Source organism: Acinonyx jubatus, chromosome A3 (assembly GCF_027475565.1).
Source record: "Acinonyx jubatus isolate Ajub_Pintada_27869175 chromosome A3, VMU_Ajub_asm_v1.0, whole genome shotgun sequence".
NCBI lineage: Eukaryota > Metazoa > Chordata > Mammalia > Carnivora > Felidae > Acinonyx > Acinonyx jubatus.
The window spans coordinates 108,674,326-108,695,553 of record NC_069388.1 but is presented as its reverse complement, the minus strand read 5'-3'; the positions used below and the strand labels follow the sequence as shown (position 1 = coordinate 108,695,553).

At 45.0% G+C, this 21,228-nt stretch overlaps 1 protein-coding gene across 3 annotated transcripts in view; it reads left to right on the top strand.

The window, feature by feature from the left end:
* Positions 1-21,228, top strand: part of CRIM1 (cysteine rich transmembrane BMP regulator 1) — a 190,808-nt gene that overhangs the window by 152,307 nt on the left and 17,273 nt on the right. For 2 of the 3 annotated variants that reach the window (XM_027033540.2, XM_027033542.2), the window contains 2 exons: positions 2,739-2,954; positions 6,967-7,188. In XM_027033540.2, the coding sequence (XP_026889341.1) occupies positions 2,739-2,954; positions 6,967-7,188 (438 nt within the window). The remainder of the gene's footprint in view (positions 1-2,738; positions 2,955-6,966; positions 7,189-21,228) is intronic. The other variant, XM_027033543.2, reaches the window with a different exon arrangement.

The following is a 21,228-nucleotide window of genomic DNA, read 5'->3' as shown; positions in this document are numbered from 1 at the left end:
GGGAGGGGTGGCAGCTTCGCCTGCCATGGCAGGGGAGTCCCTATTAGCTCTGAGCTTCTAGGCCCCTCAGTAACTAAGGTATCAGAGTGACAGGCAGCTCCACACCCCTGTAGAGAACCAGATTGTCTTGTCCTCATATGAGTCTTAGGTGTTCTATATCGAAAGTTTCCTTTTTCATGTGTTTTGCTAGTTAAATATGAAAAACCACCAGTATCCACTCAAACAGAAGGTCAATGTGCAGTGTAATGAGACAACTCTGTTGACCCTTTGGGGAAGAAAAAAATCATTTGTTCCAATGAAGACCCAGTGCCTTAATTTTATTTATTTATTTTTTTAATGTTTATTTATTTTTGAGAGAGACATACACAGAGTGTGAGTGGGAGAGGGTCAGAGAGAGAGAGAGACACAGAATCTGAAGCGGGCTCCAGGCTCTGAGCTGTCAGCACAGAGCCCAATACGGGGCTCGAACTCAACTAACAGTGAGATCAGACCGGAGCCAAAGTCGGACACTTAACAGACTGAGCCACCCAGGCTCCCCACATCCCCCCCCACCCCCGCTGTGCCTTAATTTTAGGCATCAGTGTATGGAATATGAACCACACACCTGCGTCTTTGCCCCACTTGTACTCCGTGAAGAAGTGAGCCAGAGGGCTTCAAATGCGAAGACATTAGTAAGAATAGACCATTGATTTAAGAACTGAAAGTCAGTGGGACTAAAATGAGTTTTCTCTGTTACAGAGATAGCGAAAACTCTTCTATAAACACACACAGAGTAATTGACGTATCATTGTGGGTTGCAAATGTCTAGATATACATGCATAAAAACATGCGTGTATGTGGGTATGTAGGTATATTTTTCTCCAAATATCTTAAGTGGGCTACCACTTCTGGACTCTGCTGATGAGAGACCCCAGAAGTATTGCATTCGGGAACCCCTATTTTAAATATTTTCTCCCATTCAGGGATCAGCTGTTTTCCTTTCGGGGGTAGCTCCTAAACTGTCCTGCTAGAAGATTCACCAGACGATACTGTTTCTCAGGTTTTTTTCTCCTTCTCTCCCTCTGCCTCTCCATTTGTCTCTTGTCCCCATCTCTGCCGCCACTCACATGTTCTCCTTGAGGCACGGAGTATGGCAGAGAAGCTGGCAAGACATCTGCAAACGTGCCTTGCTTTCTTCCAACCACTTCCTTCTGCATCAGCGTTGAGAAGGGCAGTGATTGGCAAGCCTCTCTAAGTCATTTTGGAAAGGAAAAGGCAGTAAGGGAAAGGCAGTCATGCTTTTCCAGCATTAGCTTATTGCCACTCTTTGGAAAAGTTTTTGTCTCCTCTGGAAACCATCTCGTCCCCCCTCACTTGCGTTCTAGTTACTATCCTCTCCACTTGTCTCATCACTGGAGAGTTTGGTCTGGTGGCTTATGAATGTAAGCATTGGCTAGTGTGTCATTTGTCCCTAATCGGTCCACTCGGGCAAAGCTCCAGTCTTTCCTAGTGCCCCTGAGACAAAGCTGTGTTCGTAGTTACCATCTTAGCTGGGAATCCGCCCACAGCACTGTATCTCATCAGAGTTGTGGACTCTGACGCTGACCATCACTTTGAAAGTAACAGCATGGGAGCTCTTCAGAGATTCCAGCTCTGAGCATCTCTGCACAGACAGGGGAGCTGTCCTGGGGCCCAGTTTCCACTGAGCTCCAAGCATGAGCTAGCCATGGTGTCTCCAGACTGCTTCTCAGCAGGGTTCACCATTGTCAACACCTTCTTGAAACCCTTGTTGTATTTGGATGACACAAGTTTGGTTAATGTCCTCATACTTCTCGTCTCCCTCAGCACAACTTCAGGGCAACTCCCAGTACCGCTGCAGACCTTTTCAACATTGAGTTCCCTCTCTGTCATTATCATCTCACCAAGACACCAAAATCGCCTCTCTTCTGGGGCAAGAAATCATAGTTATCATCAGTTTCTGGGCATTTACCTCTCTTGATGATGACATTGCCAAGCAAATGTTTAGTCTCAGGTGAGGGTTTCCAGACTGTTGATTCTGAAAGAGCATTCCTGCTCCGTTTGCTGCCAGCTAGCCTAGGGGTGTGGCCTGCTCGACAGCAGGATGTATTTCCAAGCATAAACGTACGCAGGATCATAGAGATAATGAAGTGGATGGGGCACAGACCGGGTTGGAAGTTGTGTTTAATCTGGAGGCATATCCATCATCCAAACAAACATAGTTGGGGTGCAGATTCCCTGTCTGCCCTGAATACCTTGAGTCCTCTGCTCCTCATATGTAACATAGGATCCCAGTACCTACTTCACAAGGTTGGTGGGAGGAATAAATGAACCAACACACATAAAACAGCATGGAAATTGGGCCACAGTAAGCTTTCAGTAAATGAGAGATTGTTATTCTAGACACTTCCTATACATTCAGAGATCCCTTAAGAGGCCCTGTTCTCTTCTTGACAGGAAGAGTCCCTCTTGAGGTAATTTAATTCCCTTACTGAATTCTGTCATTACCATTGACACACTGGAACCACTTGAACCTCTCTTCTGGAAACCAGCTCTTTCACCGTCCCCTTCTATTCCTGTGCATGGAATACTTCTTCACCGTCGTCTCGCTGAGAACAGAGTGAGATACTCTACCGCCATTTCTCTGTCCCTTCGAGCAGATAACACCAGCTTCTCCAAGGGTTGGCAAGACCGCAGTTGAGTAAATTCTTGTGTCTTGATTTTTTTTTGTCATTTCCCAGATGACTTTGTGGTGCAAAAGCCAGAGCTCAGCACCCCCTCCATTTGCCACGCCCCCGGAGGAGAGTACTTTGTGGAAGGAGAAACCTGGAACATCGACTCCTGTACGCAGTGCACCTGCCACAGTGGGCGGGTGCTGTGTGAGACAGAGGTGTGCCCACCGCTGCTCTGCCAGAACCCCTCGCGCACCCAGGACTCCTGCTGCCCACAGTGCACAGGTAACTGCGCCGTGCCTTGGGACGTGCTCGCTGGGGAAGCCTGCGGCTTGGGCTCTGTCACTCCGCAGAGCCAGCAGGCCGGGCTGAGCCCCACGTGGCAGCATGCCAAGCCCGGGAGCCAGTCACCCAGGCCGGAGCAGCTGGCAGCCTGCTTCCTAAATTCATTCCCCTCTATCAGCCACGTATATTTATGTAATTAATATGCCTTGCATTTGAGGTGACTTTGAGGGGGAAAAGAGACTGTTTCTTTCTGCCATTCTTGTCTCTTAACCCTACATCTCAGACTCGGGAGACAGCCCTGCTGCAGCAAATTATTCCGGCTGATTTTACTAATGTGGAAAGTCATCTTTGTCCTTAACAAATGTGAAGAGCAGTTATTGATAAATAATGTAAATAAAATTCTTTGTACGGAAGGGTGGTGGAGATACTTGTGGAATGTTAAACAGAGTATTGATAAAATATGCATCATGTTCACCCCCTCAAATCTGCAGTGACAAATAAATTACGATCCAAAAGTATTAACTTGACTAGCACTGCACGTGCACAGAGAGTAGTGTTTTTACTGCTCAGGTAACCTGCCTTTGCTTGTAAATTCATGGTCATGATTCAAAGATACAAACGTGATGAAATTTTGTCAAGATTTTAAACATAAGTTACTGGTTTTATGACTAAAGTAGCACTCGTAGTTAACACCGGAGTATATTCCTTTTTCCCAGAAGGTAATTTGTATATATAACATCGCCAAGTGGACAGCACAGCTACTTTTATTTTGTTGTTGCTTAGCTTTTGGTCTCTTCCATTTAAATCAATAACCATTTGCCTTCTAAATGTATATTCTTAAGAGTAGTTTTACTCAGTAAAACATAAACCCATGTGTTTCATTACTTTCTTTTTTCATTTTTTTTAACGTCTATTCATTTTAGAAAGAGAGCACTCATGCACAAGCGGGGGAGGGGCAGAGAGAGAGGGAGACACAGAATCCGAAGCAGGCTCCAGGCTCCGAGCTGCCAGCACAGAGGCTGATGTGGGACTCGAACTCACAAACCACGAAACCATGACTTGAGCCAAAGTCGGACGCTTACCCGACTGAGCCACTCAGGCGCCCCTCATTACTTTTTTGTTTTTTAATCACTATTTTATTCATGTTCAAACCCTTATAATGTTTTTCGGTTCAGTTCCTAAGGGGAATAGACACCCCTGTGCACTGGCTTTGCGTTTATTAACTTACACCTGGGTGGCTTGTCTTTTCTTAACATACAACCGGAGAGAGAGTTCAGTGATAGCTTTCCTCTTAAACATTAGGATTTATTGCTTTATATATCAGTATTCCAAACATTCCTCTTATATTTGAATAAGAGCATTTCTGGAATGCTATTATTTTAAAATAAGTCACCTGACCCATAATTGATCTTCCTGAACTTTCCATTCATTGTTATGTTGCAGCAATTTTAAAGACTCTTAAAATGCAAAACATTTTCTTCACAGTGAATTTTAACAGTAGTGTTGATAAAGGGTGTATTTCACATCTGGAAAAAGACCATCTCTAATCTTAGGATGTTTGCCTCCTAACGTAGTCCAGAAAGGAGACATATGTACAATTAGAAGAGTTGTGTCCCTCCTGATGATTGTTTCCCCTAGGGTGCCCTGTTATGCCTTCTGTCCTTCCACTTTCCCCCTCCTCTAGCCTGGGTTTAGAGCAAGGTCTGGAAACAGAAATGGGTTCACCAAGATCCAGCATCCTTGCAGGTGGCAAATCTTCGCCAAAGTAAGAAAGAGAATGGAATAACACTTCTTTCTTTTTAAAGGTTTATTAAATTCTCTTTCATCCTTTACTGTTTAGAGTTTGAAAGTAGCATAGCACAGAAGAGAGAGGGAGGTAGAATAGAAATAAAAGGAATGGATGAGCGCCAACCAAGGAATTGGTAAAAACGAAGTTTAGGAGTCAGTATTTGGAATCAAAAGTATAAAGATGGGGTCTCTGGAGCGGGAGGAAAATAGGAAGAGAGGCCCAAAGAAGGAAGATACCATGGGCAAGATTCCCAGATGACCTGGTCAGCTAGGGTTTGGTTAGGGGTCTCCTGCCCGGGGGAAGGAGCCCCCAGAATCTGCATCTCCGCCCTGGCTCCTGTTCCAGCACTGACAGCAGCTACCAGTGTCCCCCAGGGTCTTCTCTAGGCCTCAACAAGAGGCCTCCAGACTCTAGAGTATTCATTTCACTTGGTACTTCTTAGCTCCATCACTGCTGTCCCTGTCCTCTTCTAAATTTTTAGACATGAGGGTGGATACTGCTTGCAAGAGCTAAGCTGTCATAACCCAGAGGACCCTCAGGGCAAAATTATCCCTGGAAATGGATGACCCTGAAAAGGTCACTGAGAAGGGAATCCCAAACCCCCCATTTTTAACCCATATGGAATTCATCTATGGAACCAGCCCTAAAGTTGGACCGAGAGCACATTTGGAGCAGTGGAACCAATGTCTCTTTTTCACTTGGGAATACCTTTGGGACTGGCAGTAGGAGATATGGTTCCATCACTTCCAGGAGAGGGCATGGCACCCATTCCATTTTTTGTTTTGTTTTGTTTTGTTGCCCAAAACAAAGCAACTGCCTTGCTCCTCAGAGAGGCTCTTGTCAAATCAAACTTGTTGACTGTAGGACGTATTCGTGAGGTGGATGGAAGGAGAATGTGTTGGCTGTAGGACGTATTCTTGAGATGGGTAGAAGGAGAATGTGACATTTAGAGCTTCTACATCACTGTGATAACTGCCTATCTTAGTTAGTTCTGTTTTGTGACTGAAAATAGCAGACTTCGTGAGACTGATTCCAAGAGGAGGATATGATCATTCTTTTGACCATGTGGCCACTGAGAAAATGTAGAGGTTTGCCGGGTAGGACATCATGGCTTTTTCCAAGCTCTTGACTGGTGAAGGTGGTTGCAAGTGCTTTCTCTTAGCAGCATTGTCACATTTCTGAACTAGGAACCTCACTATCCTGTTTTTCTTTGTTCTACCCCAGTCAGGTTTCTGCTTGAGGTTACAGCTTTTCTTGTGATTTCAATGGATGCCAAGACCCAAAGAGATAACTGGGTTTTCTGGTAACATTCTTTTCTGTTTCAAGTTTGACCTGAGAACCCTCTGGTCAAAGTCTTTAACAAAGGCACAGACGACTTGCGGATGATGTGGGTGCCTCCTTATTGAGTAATTTAGATTTCCCATTATCTCTTAGCCATTAACGTGAATGCCTGAACATTGGGATGTTACAAATGGGTGTTTTGAAGGTTCAGTGAAAGTCTGTTTGGATATCGATTGGTTAAGACTGCACATAGCTGCACGTAAGAGGAGAAACCCAGCTACATTTTTTAGACAGATAGAAGTTTCTTTTACATACATTACAAGAAGTGCGGAGGCAGGTGTTTATCAGCATTGATCATTGTCTTAGATATGTAGAGGTCCGTCTCCTACAGGTACGATAAGGATATTACAGCTACAGACAACACACTCATATTCCAGGCGGGAGGAATGTGAGAGTTGCACCACATCTGCGCTTGATTAGGAAAGCGGAAGCTTTCCCAGAAATCCCTCCATTAGCCATTAAGTCCCATTAGCCACAACCAGGTGACAGGGCCACCCTTAGTTGCAGGGGAGACTGGAAAAGCAGGGAGCAGGCTCGTCTTGTTTGACTTACACCTGTTGTGATCCAAACCCTCCACCACCCACCCCACCCCCCAAAACCAGGATTTGGGTAAGCTACAGAGGAAGAGTAGAGAGGAGGTTGTACAGACAACTAACAGAATCTCGGTAACAGGTATTTTGTGGTCCTTATTGTCTTGCGTTCCAAATTCAAGACCCTGCCCAAGTCAGACTTGCCATTTCATTCCTGAGTCACTTTTATAGGAGGCACACCGAACCACAGTGACTGAGTGTGCTTTTTATGAGACACGGTGAAATTCGCTATGTTGCACAGGTGGCCTATAGCATCTCCTTTTCTCTGCTGACCTTATGTTCGTTTTTCCAGATGAACCTCTTCAGCCTTCCTCATCCCATAATGAGAGCGTGCCTAGTTACTGCAAAAATGATGAAGGGGATATATTCCTGGCAGCTGAGTCCTGGAAGCCTGACGTTTGTACCAGCTGTGTATGCATGGATAGCGTAATTAGCTGTTACTCTGAGTCTTGCCCTTCAGTATCCTGTGAAAGACCTGTTTTGAGGAAAGGCCAGTGTTGTCCCTACTGCATAGGTAAGACCACGAAAAAAACATCTTGGGTTTCTACCATTGGCCACTAAATCTACATTGACAGCCATTTGCCTAGATCAGTTAATGTTTCTGACATGTCACACAGAGCCAAAGCGCTAGTTTCAGGAGGGTGATGGGGAAGACGTGTTCGCAAGGTAAAACATATTAAGAATAAAGAAATGCTCTCTCAGCATGCTATGATGTTATAGCACTGTCATGTTCTATTGGGCTCCTTTGCTGTTCCAGGATTTTCAATATTCAGCTCCCTTTCTCCACCCTGTTATTTACAGCGGTCTTTCTGTTCACAGAGAAACACCATGTCCCATATTAAGGTACACTTAGCACATAGAGCTCGCTGCTGCCTTGACATCAACTGAATACCAAATACTGATTTATTTGTATTCCTCTGTCTGCTGACACTTAGTTGATTCCATTTAAACCAAGCAGTTGTCCATGTTGAGGGCTTTCGGGACACAAAGTGAGGCCTGAGAAACTGACAGAATCCTCTCCTTATGACCCATGGGGATACAGCTTTTCAGCAGGAGACATATGTATGTTTGCCCCTGACGTCTATACTGAAATCGGTCCTATGGATATAAGCCAGATGCTGTTCTGGAGTCCAGAAGGCAAGGCTCAGACAGCTGGCAACTCTAATAAAAGCACAGTCCCCACTCCCAAGGCTCTCACTCTCTTTCATTGCTTTTGTATTGAGTAGAGCTCATGAAGTCAAGTGAAAGACAATGTACGCCTCTCAAGCCAGTAATGAACGTGTAATCAGAGTAGCAGGTGAAAAATTAGGCAAGCCGTATTAATTGCATGTATTGTGCATTTACTGTTGGCGATTCTTGCATGCTTTCTAGATACAAGTAATTCTGTATATTTGGGATGATACTTGAGGAATAGGAGATGATCTGTACCAGTGCTTTGTACCAGTTTCCAAAGGAGAACCGATGAATGGCACTCAGGTACCTGTTGGCCACAACTCAAGCTTATCAGGACAGCTCCCTCTCCTTGACTGTGTGACCTCTGGCCACAACAGGAGGCCACTTCCTCTGAGTCTTATTTTGTGTGTTGGTATATAAGAGATGCAGAGATTCTAAAAACACAATTTCTTCCCTCAGGAATTTTACAGCTAAATTTTTCTCAGTATAATGGCCATAGAGTATTAAAATGTATGTTTGAAAGCTGGACTCCCTTTTTTTAATAGAGTGACCACTTATGTAATTTATTCTTCAAACCATGATGCTTTTGAGAGAGAAACAGGGGCTGTTAATTATGATGGGACAACAGCTCTAGACCAGGAGTATCTGAAGCAGATCAGGACCTACGGTTGCCCTACCTTTTAGTGACCAACACATTGGGTTCTTCTGTAATACCCATAAGCTTCCTAGCCCCCAAGTGGAGCCAAAAACAATGTGTCAAGTCATACATCCAACTTAGTGCTGCTTATTTTTTCAAAGAGCTGACCGGAATTTAGACAAAAAAAAATGGCACCGCCTTTGGTGAGATATAAATAAAAGGCGTAACTAGGCCACCATTTCAGGCTAGGGGATTAGCAGAAAGGAGAAATGTACAACCACTACAACTGCCACTACCATATTTAAATATCAAAACTCCAGTACAGGGGTTTTATGAATCCACCAGGGGCACTTGGATCATACTTAGAAAAGAAACCAGGGCCTAGGAGGCTGAGAATTCCATGTTACCTTCAGAGGAAAGATCTGACAGTGAGTCTCTTGTGTGTTGAAACTTCTCAGATTATTTTTAGATAAAAAAAAGTTCTTGTGTTTTGCTGCTTAACCGGTAAATTTGTAAGTAGTAAATTACTGAACTAGTACATTTGTTTGCATATAATAAATAGGAAATCACTTCTTTTTCAAAGCCAATGTGACAAATTTAAACTCATGAAAAGAAACCTAGAAGCAAGAGTAGTCTATGTCTTTCTCGGTTTTGTTTTTTGGTTTTTGGTTTTTTGTTATTTGTGGGGCTTTGGGGTTTGCTTTTGTTTTTGATTTGTTTGGTTTGTTTGGTTGTTTCTTTGGCCTTCATATTTCCTCTTCCAATTCTTGCATGATTTAAACTGTACATTCTTCTTTAGTGTGGACAGTTAAATGCCACTTTGGTCCACATTTTTTACTTTGATTTTAAGTTAGTTTGCAAGCACTTTCACTACATTTTTGTTCATACAAGCTCATAATAGTAAAGTGAAATTGTGTTTCAGTGGCAGGTGTAATTGTATTATATATAAATCTAAGGCTTATCTTCAGGAGAACAAATTGGGGAGACTGAAGATTTGATGAGTAATACTGTATACTTTTATTCATTCATCTTAATGCTTCATACATGTTGTTCTATTATTAAAATAGTCACCGAGCCCCTTCTGTATACATCATACATATTTTGCAAGTAGCCTTATTGGATTAGTCTTCATCCTTTCTCCCCCTTACGTCCAAGCATACAAAGTCAAGTTCAGTCCCTGACTGTGATATGGAGATTCCCTATCTGACTCTCCAGTTAGCTCCCTTGGCCTCTTCAGGCTTGTTCTCTTATCAGCTTCCCGTCAGCCTGGTCCCTTGTAAGGGCTCCAAGCCCGGCAGCACTAGCACCCTGCAGGCAGTTACCGGCTGTGCCTCAGTGGCAAAGCTTGCGTCACCATCCAGAGAGCACTAGCAAAGAAAAAGACGGGCCATCATTTTGCATGTCCTAAAGCACCACGTTATTTGTCCAGGAGGCACAGAGGACCAGTGCTTGCACAGTCTCCTGCTTTGGGCTCTCTCTGTTTGAAACCAGCTCTTCTTAACGTAGATAATCTGTTCCCGGGCCACATGTGCCTCACCCCACCCAGCCTGCAGTGCTGACCTCACCATGGCCATGGGTCCTTGAGTGAACTAATTAGATCTCTCAAATACAGATTTCCAAAAACCTCAAACCTGCTTTTAATCTGACCTTTTTTTGTAGTGATAAAACCCCTAACCAAAAGCATGCTTCCTTCACCTTGCAAAGTATCCTTTTCTCTTACCGTAAGAGAATTGAAAAGTGGTGATCCTACGAAAAGTACCATAATTACGAATATTTGTGTTCTTTTCAGCTAAATTATCAAGTCACTAATGCGCAATGATAATGCTTCTCTTTTGATGTGTGAAGGCCTCATATTATGTGTGCTAATTTAATAGAATGTGTAATACAGACATAATTAATAGGATTGATGATTAATTTTGAGAAGTGAACAGCTTTGTCTCATTACTGATAATACCCATCATTTGGGAATTCATCCTCGTACTAGAAAGAAACTAAGTAGTAATTACCCAATCATTTTAGTGAAACATTTTCTGATTCCCTAATTTTTTTATATTCCAGTTTCCTACGCAAATACACACGAATTTAGATTTTATTTTCAGAGGCTTTTTGACTGTTACGATGGCTTACAGGATGGGGGGAGCAAGAATCAAAAGATGAGCTGAGCGCATAAATCAGGTGAAGATAAAAGGTGTGGTGGGAATTGTAATGTGTGATGGCAGATTTGATACGTGGTTTCTCATAAACAGCAGATGCCCTCACCGTGACACACTTCACCACGCACACGTGGCCTTATCACTGACTGTATCCCACATGCCATTCCGGACCCTTCCTAGAGCAAAAAGAATTCCAGTGAGGTCTTTATTCCATCCCTTCTCCATGACAGTTAACAATCCAGCCCTCACACAGTCAGTGCCTGTGGGGATGCCTGCCCTGAGGGTGATGCCCTGACCGCATCCCCCTCGCTCTGCTCTGATGTTCATGTTGGTGATGCTTCTGCCGAGAGCCAGACAGCTTCTGTGCGGGGCACCATCAGCATTCCAGTGGACCCTCAACCACGTGCAGGGGTTTAGTCATTCCCGGGCAAATACTATAAAGAGCGCTACATTCGTCATGAAGATTTTTCTGAATTCAGCTCGTGGGGTCTCCAAGCCTATATTGTTGCAGCATCATGCCTGCTCTTGACTTTGGACATTAAGATGCACAGGTGTGCCCCTCGATCAAGCCAGTCTGAACGGGACCATTCTCGGGTAGGCAGCCCCTGTGTTGGCCCAGTCCTGTTATTACTTAGTGCATACAATATCGTTTCGAAACTTAGGATTTGGCAGTTATGTATTTATTTCTTTGTAACCATGTGTTACTTTAGAAAATATTTGAGGTCAGATATTTAAAGTCCTGTGCTGGCTGGAAATCTGTGAGTCCGTGCATCTTTTTCACTTGAGAAGTTTTTGTCAAAGGTTAGTCGCTTGTGTGTATTTATGTGTGTATTTGTATACGAGAGGTATGAAATTGTGTATTTGTATGTTATGAAAGTGTACATACAAGTTATAAAATGTGTACGTGTGATGTGAACAAAGTTAAGATACCCCGATTATATATCTTTAAGTCTAGTATCTTTTAAGTGTTGCTAAGTATCCCATATCTTTAAGAGTCTGTGAAAATGATTTTCCTGCAGACTGATTAGAGATTAGCTATTTTTATATTTATTATATATAAATATTTGAGGTAGAGCTTTTATGTGGAATCAAGGTGGCTTGGCACACTCCACTGGTTGCGATGGTTATCATTCCATTTCCTCTCTATTGTGATCTTCAATTAGAAGATGATGAATAATATTTCTCCTTAATAGAGGCGCTATCTATAGTTTCTATCAAGTCAGTCTATTATACAGCATTCATTTTTGTTTAGTTTTCTGTTTATGATAATGTTAACTTGTTTAGCTATCTCTCCTTAGAGATTACAAATATCAATAGTATCTCTTTGGAACATCTGTTGATCGTTGTGTATTTAACTCCGCCCAGGAATCAAACATAGCAAATACTTAATTCCTCATCTCTAAGACATACAGTTAAGTCACACACACACACACACACACACACACACACACACACACTGGTGAGGGTACTTAAGTTGACATGGCGTGAGCGCTCACTTGGGTCAGTACAGTTACAGCTCTTCTAACAGAGTGCAGCTGATCTGGGCCACATGCCAAATTGATTCTGATCGCTCCCTTGAAAGATGGCACTTGCCTTTCTGCAAGAGGTGGTGTACCTCGTCCTGCACTCTTACCTTAATCGCCCACCACTGCCTCATCACCATTTGTGGTCCGCGTGGAGACAGCGTACTTTCTAAGGCCCCGTAGCACAGCTGCTTGGGGCAGTGTGCCACCCACACACCTCAGAGCTTCCCAGTCCCTTTCATGCTTCCGGGTGTCGCCAGGGGAGAGAAAATGCAGCTCTTTTGGTTTTTGTTTACTTTGAGAGGCCAGGCCCATTTGAGGAGTCCGTGAACTTGCGGTGCACGATCCACCGCGGGTCCAGAAACAGAGCCCATGGCATCTGTCATCAGGGCACATCACCGTCAGGAAGAGCCCCGTCTGCTTCCCACACATCCTTCAGAGCTCTGGGCTCCTGAGGTCCCAACACAGCAACCCAGGTGGTCCCAGAAGGTGCCGATGTGATTAAACAGAAGGGAAGGGGAGCCGGATGCTCTTCTGCGTGCTGTTTAGAGGGTGAACGGCTGCAGACGTTCTGGTTGTCACGTGCTGTACTGACTTTGGAATGGGTCTCAAGTTGCTGCAGCAGAAGTAAAGAGTGATTGGTTTCAGTTGGTCTACCCTACACCCCGGGAAGCACCTCATCCTGCTCATGCCATATGCAGCTTTCTCTTTGCACCTCAGTGTCCTAGGCCTTAGCTGTGTAAACAGAAATTCCAGTGGTTCCAGCTGGGTAAACCTCCGAGTGGCATTGTCCTTATCTGGACACCAACACAGTCTTATTTTCAAGAGGTCTGTTGCACAGAAGGGAGCCTGGCACTGGTGTCTTTGCCTCTTGTTTCCGTCCAGGAGACCAACCCTGATTTTGGACTCTCGAGTGGTTGGGGGAAAGACCCCCCCCTTCCCCCGATATGGAAGGTTATTTGTGATAAGGAAATGTATTCAGACCTGAAGTCACTCAGCAGACCCTCTGGAGGCTGCTGGCGGGGTGTTTGGACATTGGGCTGTGACGGCAGGACCCGCTCTGGGTAGTCCAGTGGCTTCCTCCTCAAGGTTTGCGTAACAGAATTCTGTACTCTTTTACATGGAAAGCTTCCCTTAGGTCATAAAGCAAGTATTATGTTTTCCTTATCTTCATCTTTCATTGTTTCTGCCTTTTAGACTACATTATGTGTTTTCAAAATGGTTTCTGTATATAATCTCCATGAAGAATTTTAGGCCTTGTAAGAGATGGGACCTCAGTTCAAGTTGAAAATGGAATATTTCCTTGAACTTCCATCCATGAAGTGCTTAATCGACCCACAGCAGACACTTAATGCATGGATTAAGTTCCATTACTGAAAAATTCTGTCCTCTGCATGCTGTGGGAATCAGCCACACGTCCTCGTGTTTATCAGTTTGAGGAGGTTTCTGTTCATAGAACTCAGGAAAATTTATAATTTTTCCAGTAACTTTATTTCCTATTTTCTCTAGTATGTTGAAGAAACCTGAAAGGTCTCTTTGGCTTTTATAAATGCACCTAGACTCCCACCCCAAGAAACAGAATAAAATAAAACACAAATGGACTTCCAAGAAGGGTCTTAAAATGGTTGTCAGGTCTGCTTTCAAAGTATTTTAAGACATACAGAGAGGTAGGTGTTCACCTACATGGCAATATTTGTCTCAGGTTTTGGTTTCTGTTTGTTTTGTTTTTTTGGTCTTTGTTTTTTTTACAAAAATGAGTTAAGAGCAGATGTTTTATTTACTAGAAGCCAAATGTTATAAGGTACTCAGGTTTTGAGTCAAATCAATAAATATTTTTTGCATTTTTTAGCCAAAAACATTTAATCATGTGCTGATAGGATTACAGTGTATTAGATCTCTGCCTCTCTGAAATTATCTAGACCACCTGCATCTGATTTTAGCAAGACATCAGTTGCATTCTGCTTTTCCATTCTTTTTCCAGTCAAGTAAGGCCCAGCGGGCCAGCACGTTCAAACTCCACCCTCATCTGTGCCCACCAGCCTCCGTGAGTCGCTTAGTGACCTGTGAATTATTTGCTCGGATTCCTTCAGCATTGTGGTTTGTTTCCTCTTTACGTAAACAAAGGTAAAGCTGGTTTCTCAAACAGGAGGCACACACAATCAATCTCTTCTCCAAAGGGAGAGTTCATGCCCAGCATGTGCCCACCTTTGGGATATGGAAATGAAGGGGATATCACAAGCCGGGGATTTGGGTATTTTACCGGCTAAAAGAAGATAAAATATAATAGTAGCGTTCTATTCCTCTGCAGCAGTTAGAGAAAGGTCACTGCAGTGCCACGTTAAATTTATAAGCTAAAATGTTTGAAAGTACCTCCCGGGCACTTCCTCAGGTCAGCTGCGTCCCTGGTGGTTCTTGACTGCCTCTTCCACTCCCTTGTCTGAATCCCCTGTTACCCGTAGGGTGCCCCATGGCTTCTCACACCTGCCGAAATGATCACACTAACGCTCTCTGTAAGTCCCTGGGTGGCAAACTTAGGATACCAGATAGCAGTATAACATTGTTAGCATGGCCTGCAGTTGGCCTGTGGGTCTGGACCTGGGAACCTGGGAAGCTGATGAGATCCGCCAGATCCAGGAGCCTCTCGTCAAGGGTGGAGACCTCATCTGCCTTGTGCACCGCTGCGTCTCCAGCGTGCCAGCATTCAGGACCGTGCTGTGCACAGCAGTGTGGCAAAAGGACAAAGCACCCCTCTCCACTACTGCCGGGGATTACTTTGCAGTAGGACTTAATCCGAGAGTCAGAATTGCATTTAGTTTTTTGGCCTGGGATCCCAGAGCAAATTACTTTTCAGGACTCTAAACAGTACCCTGGAGATTGGAGAGAGCTGATGCCTTTGGTAAAGCCACCTGCTTTCCTCCCAGGAAGTGACTCCCACACTGACTCTGCCTTCAGGACTGCCACACCCGCATTTAGAACCTCCAGTGTCTACACACGAAAGTTGTCTCCTGGCAGCAGTTGAAGAGCCGAGTAGAGCGTAGTTTCAAGGGCATCTTACTTTTCAGATCCGTCCACAGAGGCAAGTGGGGGAAACAACCAGGAGAGGCTTCCTTTTCAGAGGCCAATGTATATCCCTCATCATGGTCAGGGTCAGAGGCAGAGCAAGGCCTGAGCTCCCATATCGGGGGCTTCTGAAACACTGAATGGACCTTTATAGAGGAAGCAAACAACACAGCTGTGCATTCTGGGGTTTCCCCACCTGTTAATTAGCTTTATGGTGTAATGGGAAGATAGCTTGAGAGCAAAAGCAAAGTCCCAACTTTAACAGCCTGTTAAGACTTCTTATCTTTAAAAGAAGTGAGATGGCGAAGTTTAAACAGTGGGAGAAGTCAGCTTGAAAGGAGTTAACATTTCAAGGCCTTTGCTGCTTCTTCCTCCCTTTTTGTAGGAACCAGAATCAGGGAAACTGGAAAGAAAAACAAAAATGCAGAGTTCTCCAAACTGCCCCCACGGAAAGACATGGCATACTTTTATCGTAGTCATCCGTGATGCAATATAATGTTGCTTATATTTGAGTCCAAAAGAGACAAGACCCGTGTCTGTGCGCTGAGTCACACGACCCCACAGAAGGAGCTGCTGTGCACGAGTTCTCCGGGTGCCTGACGCGGTGTTGATGAGGACTCCAGCACCAGGTCTCCTTCCTACAGTAGAGACTTTGTTTCTGAAGGAGGCCCAAAGTCCTTCCAAGCCTGGTCTCACAGATGAGAGAGGCCAGAGCCGAGGAAACAAAATACCAGAGCTGCTCTAAACCAAGGAGTGGCCATAAAATAGTAACTGTCTTCATTGCATGGGTCAAAACCTGGCTGTGGACGTCTCTGCCAAAGGAAAATTCCAGAGCTGTGTGAGGCAAGGGCAGTATTGCTGGGATACGTTTATAGCCCTCTGCAGTGACTGCTTAGAAGAGGAGCACATTTGTTTGGATATATAACTCCTGATGTGTTTGTCCTAAAAATAACCTGATTATATTAGTGTCATATCTCATGTTTTTCTTGGAACGTTCTCCTCTAATCCTCTTCTTCCGAGAGAGATGTTAAATAGAGATGTGCCTGAGAAAGGCCATGGGTCCTCAGTAACCACTTCGTTATCTCTGTTCCTTCGTAGGACTGTGCCAGATACGTGAGGCAGTCAGTTAAAAGGTAAATTACCTTTGAAGACAAAAACCTTAAGCCCCAACAAATGTAAGGGGTAGGAAAAGTGCCCATTTGCTAGGTAGTAAGTAATAACCACGTTCATGTGTCTGACACAAGGAGGTATCCTCCCTGAGGTTATCCTACTGGGTACATGGTGGGCAGAAGGTGTGGGGACTATGCAGCCGCACCTACAATGTTCCCGTCCTGGCCTTGCCACCTCCTTGCCATGTGTCTTGGGCAAGTCATGTAACTTCCCCTTGCCTCACTTCTCTGAGAAATGGGGGTAATATCCTGTCCCCTTGGGCTGTGGAGATCAAAACGGAACTGGCTCATATAAATCAGTACAGTGGCCCATACATAGTAGGCATTCAGCAAATGGATTACTATTATTGGATATCAAAGAATAAAAATCATGTCATTGTCCGTGTAAACAAACCAGTGGGAGTGATAAATAGAACAGTCAAATGGCATGGCCCACTCAATAGCCAAATATAAACTGTGTAGACCACTTTTAGTTGAAGGTTCCCATGTCTCCATTTCTACATCCTTCTTCAGCCAAAGTGCCTAAAATGCTTTTGTATGTACTTCCAGCTAGACTGTGCTCTTTCCCCTAAAAGACTATGGCGACTTTATGAGTTAGAACCTCAAATTACATAGAATGGCCACCACGTCTTCCTGTAAACCGACTCGTTTCTAAAACTCTCTGACCGTTCTCAGATTCACCCAAATGTGCCGTGGAAGGAGGTGTTACAACCAGTAACCGGGAAAAGAAAGGGCCTGTAAGAAACAGGAGGCTCCAGAATCCGTCAGCCAGCACAAATGACTCCATGCTCTCAGGCCTCTGTTTAGATCTTTGCCTTTCAGGTGACATGTAGTCACAGCAGAAATATTTGTATAAAGCCTCATTAACCAAATTCTAGTTGATTAATCTGGGCCACGTAGCAGCCACCCTGGAAACGATTAATCAGGGCCCTCCTAAACCAAGAATCCTTCATTTATTTCACCCGAAAATTCAGTAGAGTCTTAAAGGTGACTTCGTTTTAAAATGTGTTTGAAGAAACAGACGAAATGTATCGATTTTGTGGTTCAAACTGGTCAGATGTGGAGATACCGTAGAAAACCACTCCTTGCAAGCAGTGGAGGGGAAATGTCTCCCCGTTCCGGTCTCTGAAATGGGTCTCTAATCATGGCTTGAAGTGCCTGTCCTCAAGCTTGCCACTCCTGGCAAGATGCACGCACAGCTAACCGTGGCTTACCCCAAGGCAGCACGTTGGAACCAGCATGGCCTTTCCCTGAAGGCATTGTCTTCTTTCCAGAGAGGACCGGGCACATTGGAGACCACATGAAGAAGGTTCTGTGTGTTCCTGGAATAGAAGGAAAGGATCCAACCATTAAGTAGACCTCGCTGTAAAGAACTCAAGCCTTGCAGTCAGATGGAGTCAGGGTGTATGTGGGCTCCACCACTTACTGGTTTGGTTACATCAGGTCCCTTCCGCCCTCTAAATCTGCATTTCCCCAAGAGTAGACTAGACTGCCCTACCTCTCGGGGTTTCCGCGAGCCCAGATGGCGTGAAGCCCTTCAGCACCATGGATGCTCGGCAGGTGCTCTTGGGTCCTTCAGTATTTGGCTTCTAGATCCTTCTTTCAGAACCATCCGGTGTTTCTCTTTATCTCTGCCATCTGCCTCTTCTGACCTTCAGTCTTTAAGAAGGTCAGCTCTGAGAGTGCTGGTCGCTTGGTTCTTAGATCTCTTGGACTTCTGAGCAGACTTTGAGGTCCCTCAGTCCTGCGGCCAAGTCCCTTCCAGGGTCTTTTTTGAGGCACTGGGCCCCTTTTAACTGTCTGCTACCCCCAAGGAGAGACTCCTTCTTTGAGGCGGGGCTACCAGCTACCAGTCGACTGGCATCTATCTCTCCATCCTACCCACCACCCCCCCCCCAGGTTTTTTCCCAGTTTTATTGAGAAAGAATTGACGTAGATCACTGTGTAAGTTTAAGGCATACAGCATGATGGCTTGAGTTACGTATATTGTGAAATGGTTACCACTACAGATTTAGTTAACATCTCATGGATGCAGTTAAAAATTTTTTTCTCCTCATGATGAGGACTCTTAGAATTTATTTCTTAACAACTTTGCCGTCTCCCACACAGCAGTCTAGTTAGCTGTAGTCGTCGTGTGGTACGTCACAACCCTGGCACATATTCATCTTATAACAGGAAGTTTGTATCTTTTGACCACTTTCTCCACTTCCCCCTGCCCCCACCCCCCACCTCTGGTAACCACAAGTCTGATCTCTTCTGTGAATTTGTGTTTCATTTGTTAGTTTAGATTCCACAGTTCAGTGAGTTCATGTAGTGTTTGTCTATTTCACTTAGCATAAGACCTTCAGGGTCCATCCACGTTGTCACAAGTGGCAGGATTTTTTTCACTTTTTATGGCTGCATAATATTCCAGTGTGTGTGTGTGTGTGTGTGTGTGTGTGTGTGTGTGTGTGTGTATCAAACACAACTTCTTTGTCCATTCATCCATCGATGAATGGGTTGTTTCCATGTCTTAGCTATTGTAAATAATGCTGCCATGAACATGGCACCCCCAGTTTTTTAGACCTACGAAGATAGCTTACTTTTAAAAAAATTATTTTAACGTTTATTTTTGAGAGAGAGAGAGACAGAGCATGAGTGGGGGAGGGGCAGAGAGAGAAGGAGACACAGAATCTGAAGCAGGCTCCAGGCTCCAAGCTGTCAGCACAGAGCCGAACGTGGGGCTCAAACTCAGGAACCGGGAGATCATGACCTGAGCCAAAATCTGACGCTTAACCGACTGAACCACCCAGGTGCCCTGTAGACTTACTAAAATAGCTTCGTAATCTCAAATTGGAATTAACTTAGGTGAAAATGACCTTGAAAGCGAGATACTTCTGAGGTAATCTGTGACGAGCAGAGCTTAAGTGGAATAGAGGGAAAATGGTGAAAGTACCTGAAAATTCAGTCCATGGCAGTCAGCCCCCTCCCTGAAGGGAACCGCTTTGCTGTGACCGCTGAAGCCCGGAGACGCTGGACCCATCTGAACCCTTCTCTGAGCCAGAAGGTGTGATGCATTTCACTGCCTGCCCTGTCATCACACTGCTACTTTGAGTTCTAAATCTTCATTGAATTTAGGAAAAGATACATTGTTGTTACAAAATCAAAGAACTTCAGTTTCACCCAATATGTAGTCAGAGTTCTTGGTTCAACCCATCATCTCTAAGGCGTTCAGAGTAGCTGCTCTCATACCGTTTTATAAATTTTCTTTTGGACAATGATCTCCTTCATTGTCCTGCCTGATGTTGTAGCTCAGGATTTGATCTTTGGCATTTCCTCCATGGCTTGGTTTTCTTACAGTCTGCTGAAATTCTCCAGAGTGGGCCAGTAGCATCCAGGAAGCACCATACCGCGTGGCCAGGTTCTTTAGAACCAGGCTCAGATTCAGCTCTTCCCCCTCAGTATTCTCGGGTGTGTCTTGGGGGGGGGGGGGGGGTCATGTGCATAATGCATGCTCATGTGTCTGTGTGTTTCAGATTTCCATTTCATATATTGCTGCCTCTTTATCAAAAGTAACTGATGTTCATTGTAAAAAAAAAAAAAAAGTGAAGAGAAAAATTCACCCGATTGTACCAATTACTATTAACATTTTCATTTCTTTCTAGACAGTTTTTAATTTTCCTCCTTACAGATTGAGCTTAAACCCAACTGGTGCCTTTTGATAGCTGCACGGTATTGTCTCTCACGATTGCATCATGAGTCATTTAAACATTCTCTTATCATCAGACACAGGTTTTTCCCCTGACTTCTTGCTGTTATAAATAATACTGTGATGAACATCCACCAGAAAACACTTACTTTAGGCCTTTTCTGCTTATTTCCTTGGGATGGATTACTTGGAAGAATTAGTGGCTCAAAGGGGTATAAACTCTGTAAAGTCCCATGAAGGGTACTGCCTGTTTTGCCTGTTACCCCACACGCTGCGAGGGTGCTTTCCTACCTGAAGCTCCCAGTGACCGAAATTTGTCCTCTTTTACCTTGTTGCGCCCCAGATTGGCTCTGTCCTGGCGGCAGCTTCATGGTCATGATCACGCAGAGAGGCTTAAGCGTTTGAGGAGCGATCCCTGTAGCCCTGACTGGCCCCCTGGAGTATCTGGACGATCTGATAAGGCCTGACTGGGTCCCTGACCAACTCCCCAGCTGTTTGTTTCTTACAGCAGGGAAATGATTCCCGTACTGCAGTTACCTCTGCCTGGCCCCCCGTGCAGTCCGGGCAGCCCTTCATCCCTCCTCCTCCCCAGCATCCAAATCCTGACAGTTTCTCAGAAACCTCCAGTCTAGCCTCGCCTGTCTGTCCTCGTCCATCCGTGCCGCCTTAACCTGGCCCACATCACATCTCTGTGAGCAGTGTCCTCCTCTTCCGTTCCCCATCCAGCCCTCCATACGGCCCTTTTCCAGAGTCGTCCTCCCAGCACAGCTGGTACGGCCCCTCCCCTCCTCTCCGGGAAGGAATCTCAGTGGGTCTCTTGTTACTCGAGACCCCTTACCGTGTGAGCCCACCTTCATCTCCAGCCACGGTGCGGGCACCCATGCACACTCTCCACCCCCCCCCCCAATACACACGCACACGCACACTCTGTACAGCCTGACACTCTCACTGTTGGACACACCATCCGCCACTCGCAGTGCCCTTCCTTCACCTTCTTCACCTTCTGCTGTTCCCTCCAAGTAAAACACGAACCGCAAGTCCCGAGCGATGCCTTCCCCGATTCCCCGGCAGGTAGTCGCTTCGCCCTCCATGGTGTGCAGCTCCGTGTTAAATTCACGGAGGCAGCAGCTGCTGTGCTGTGGGGAGGAGTC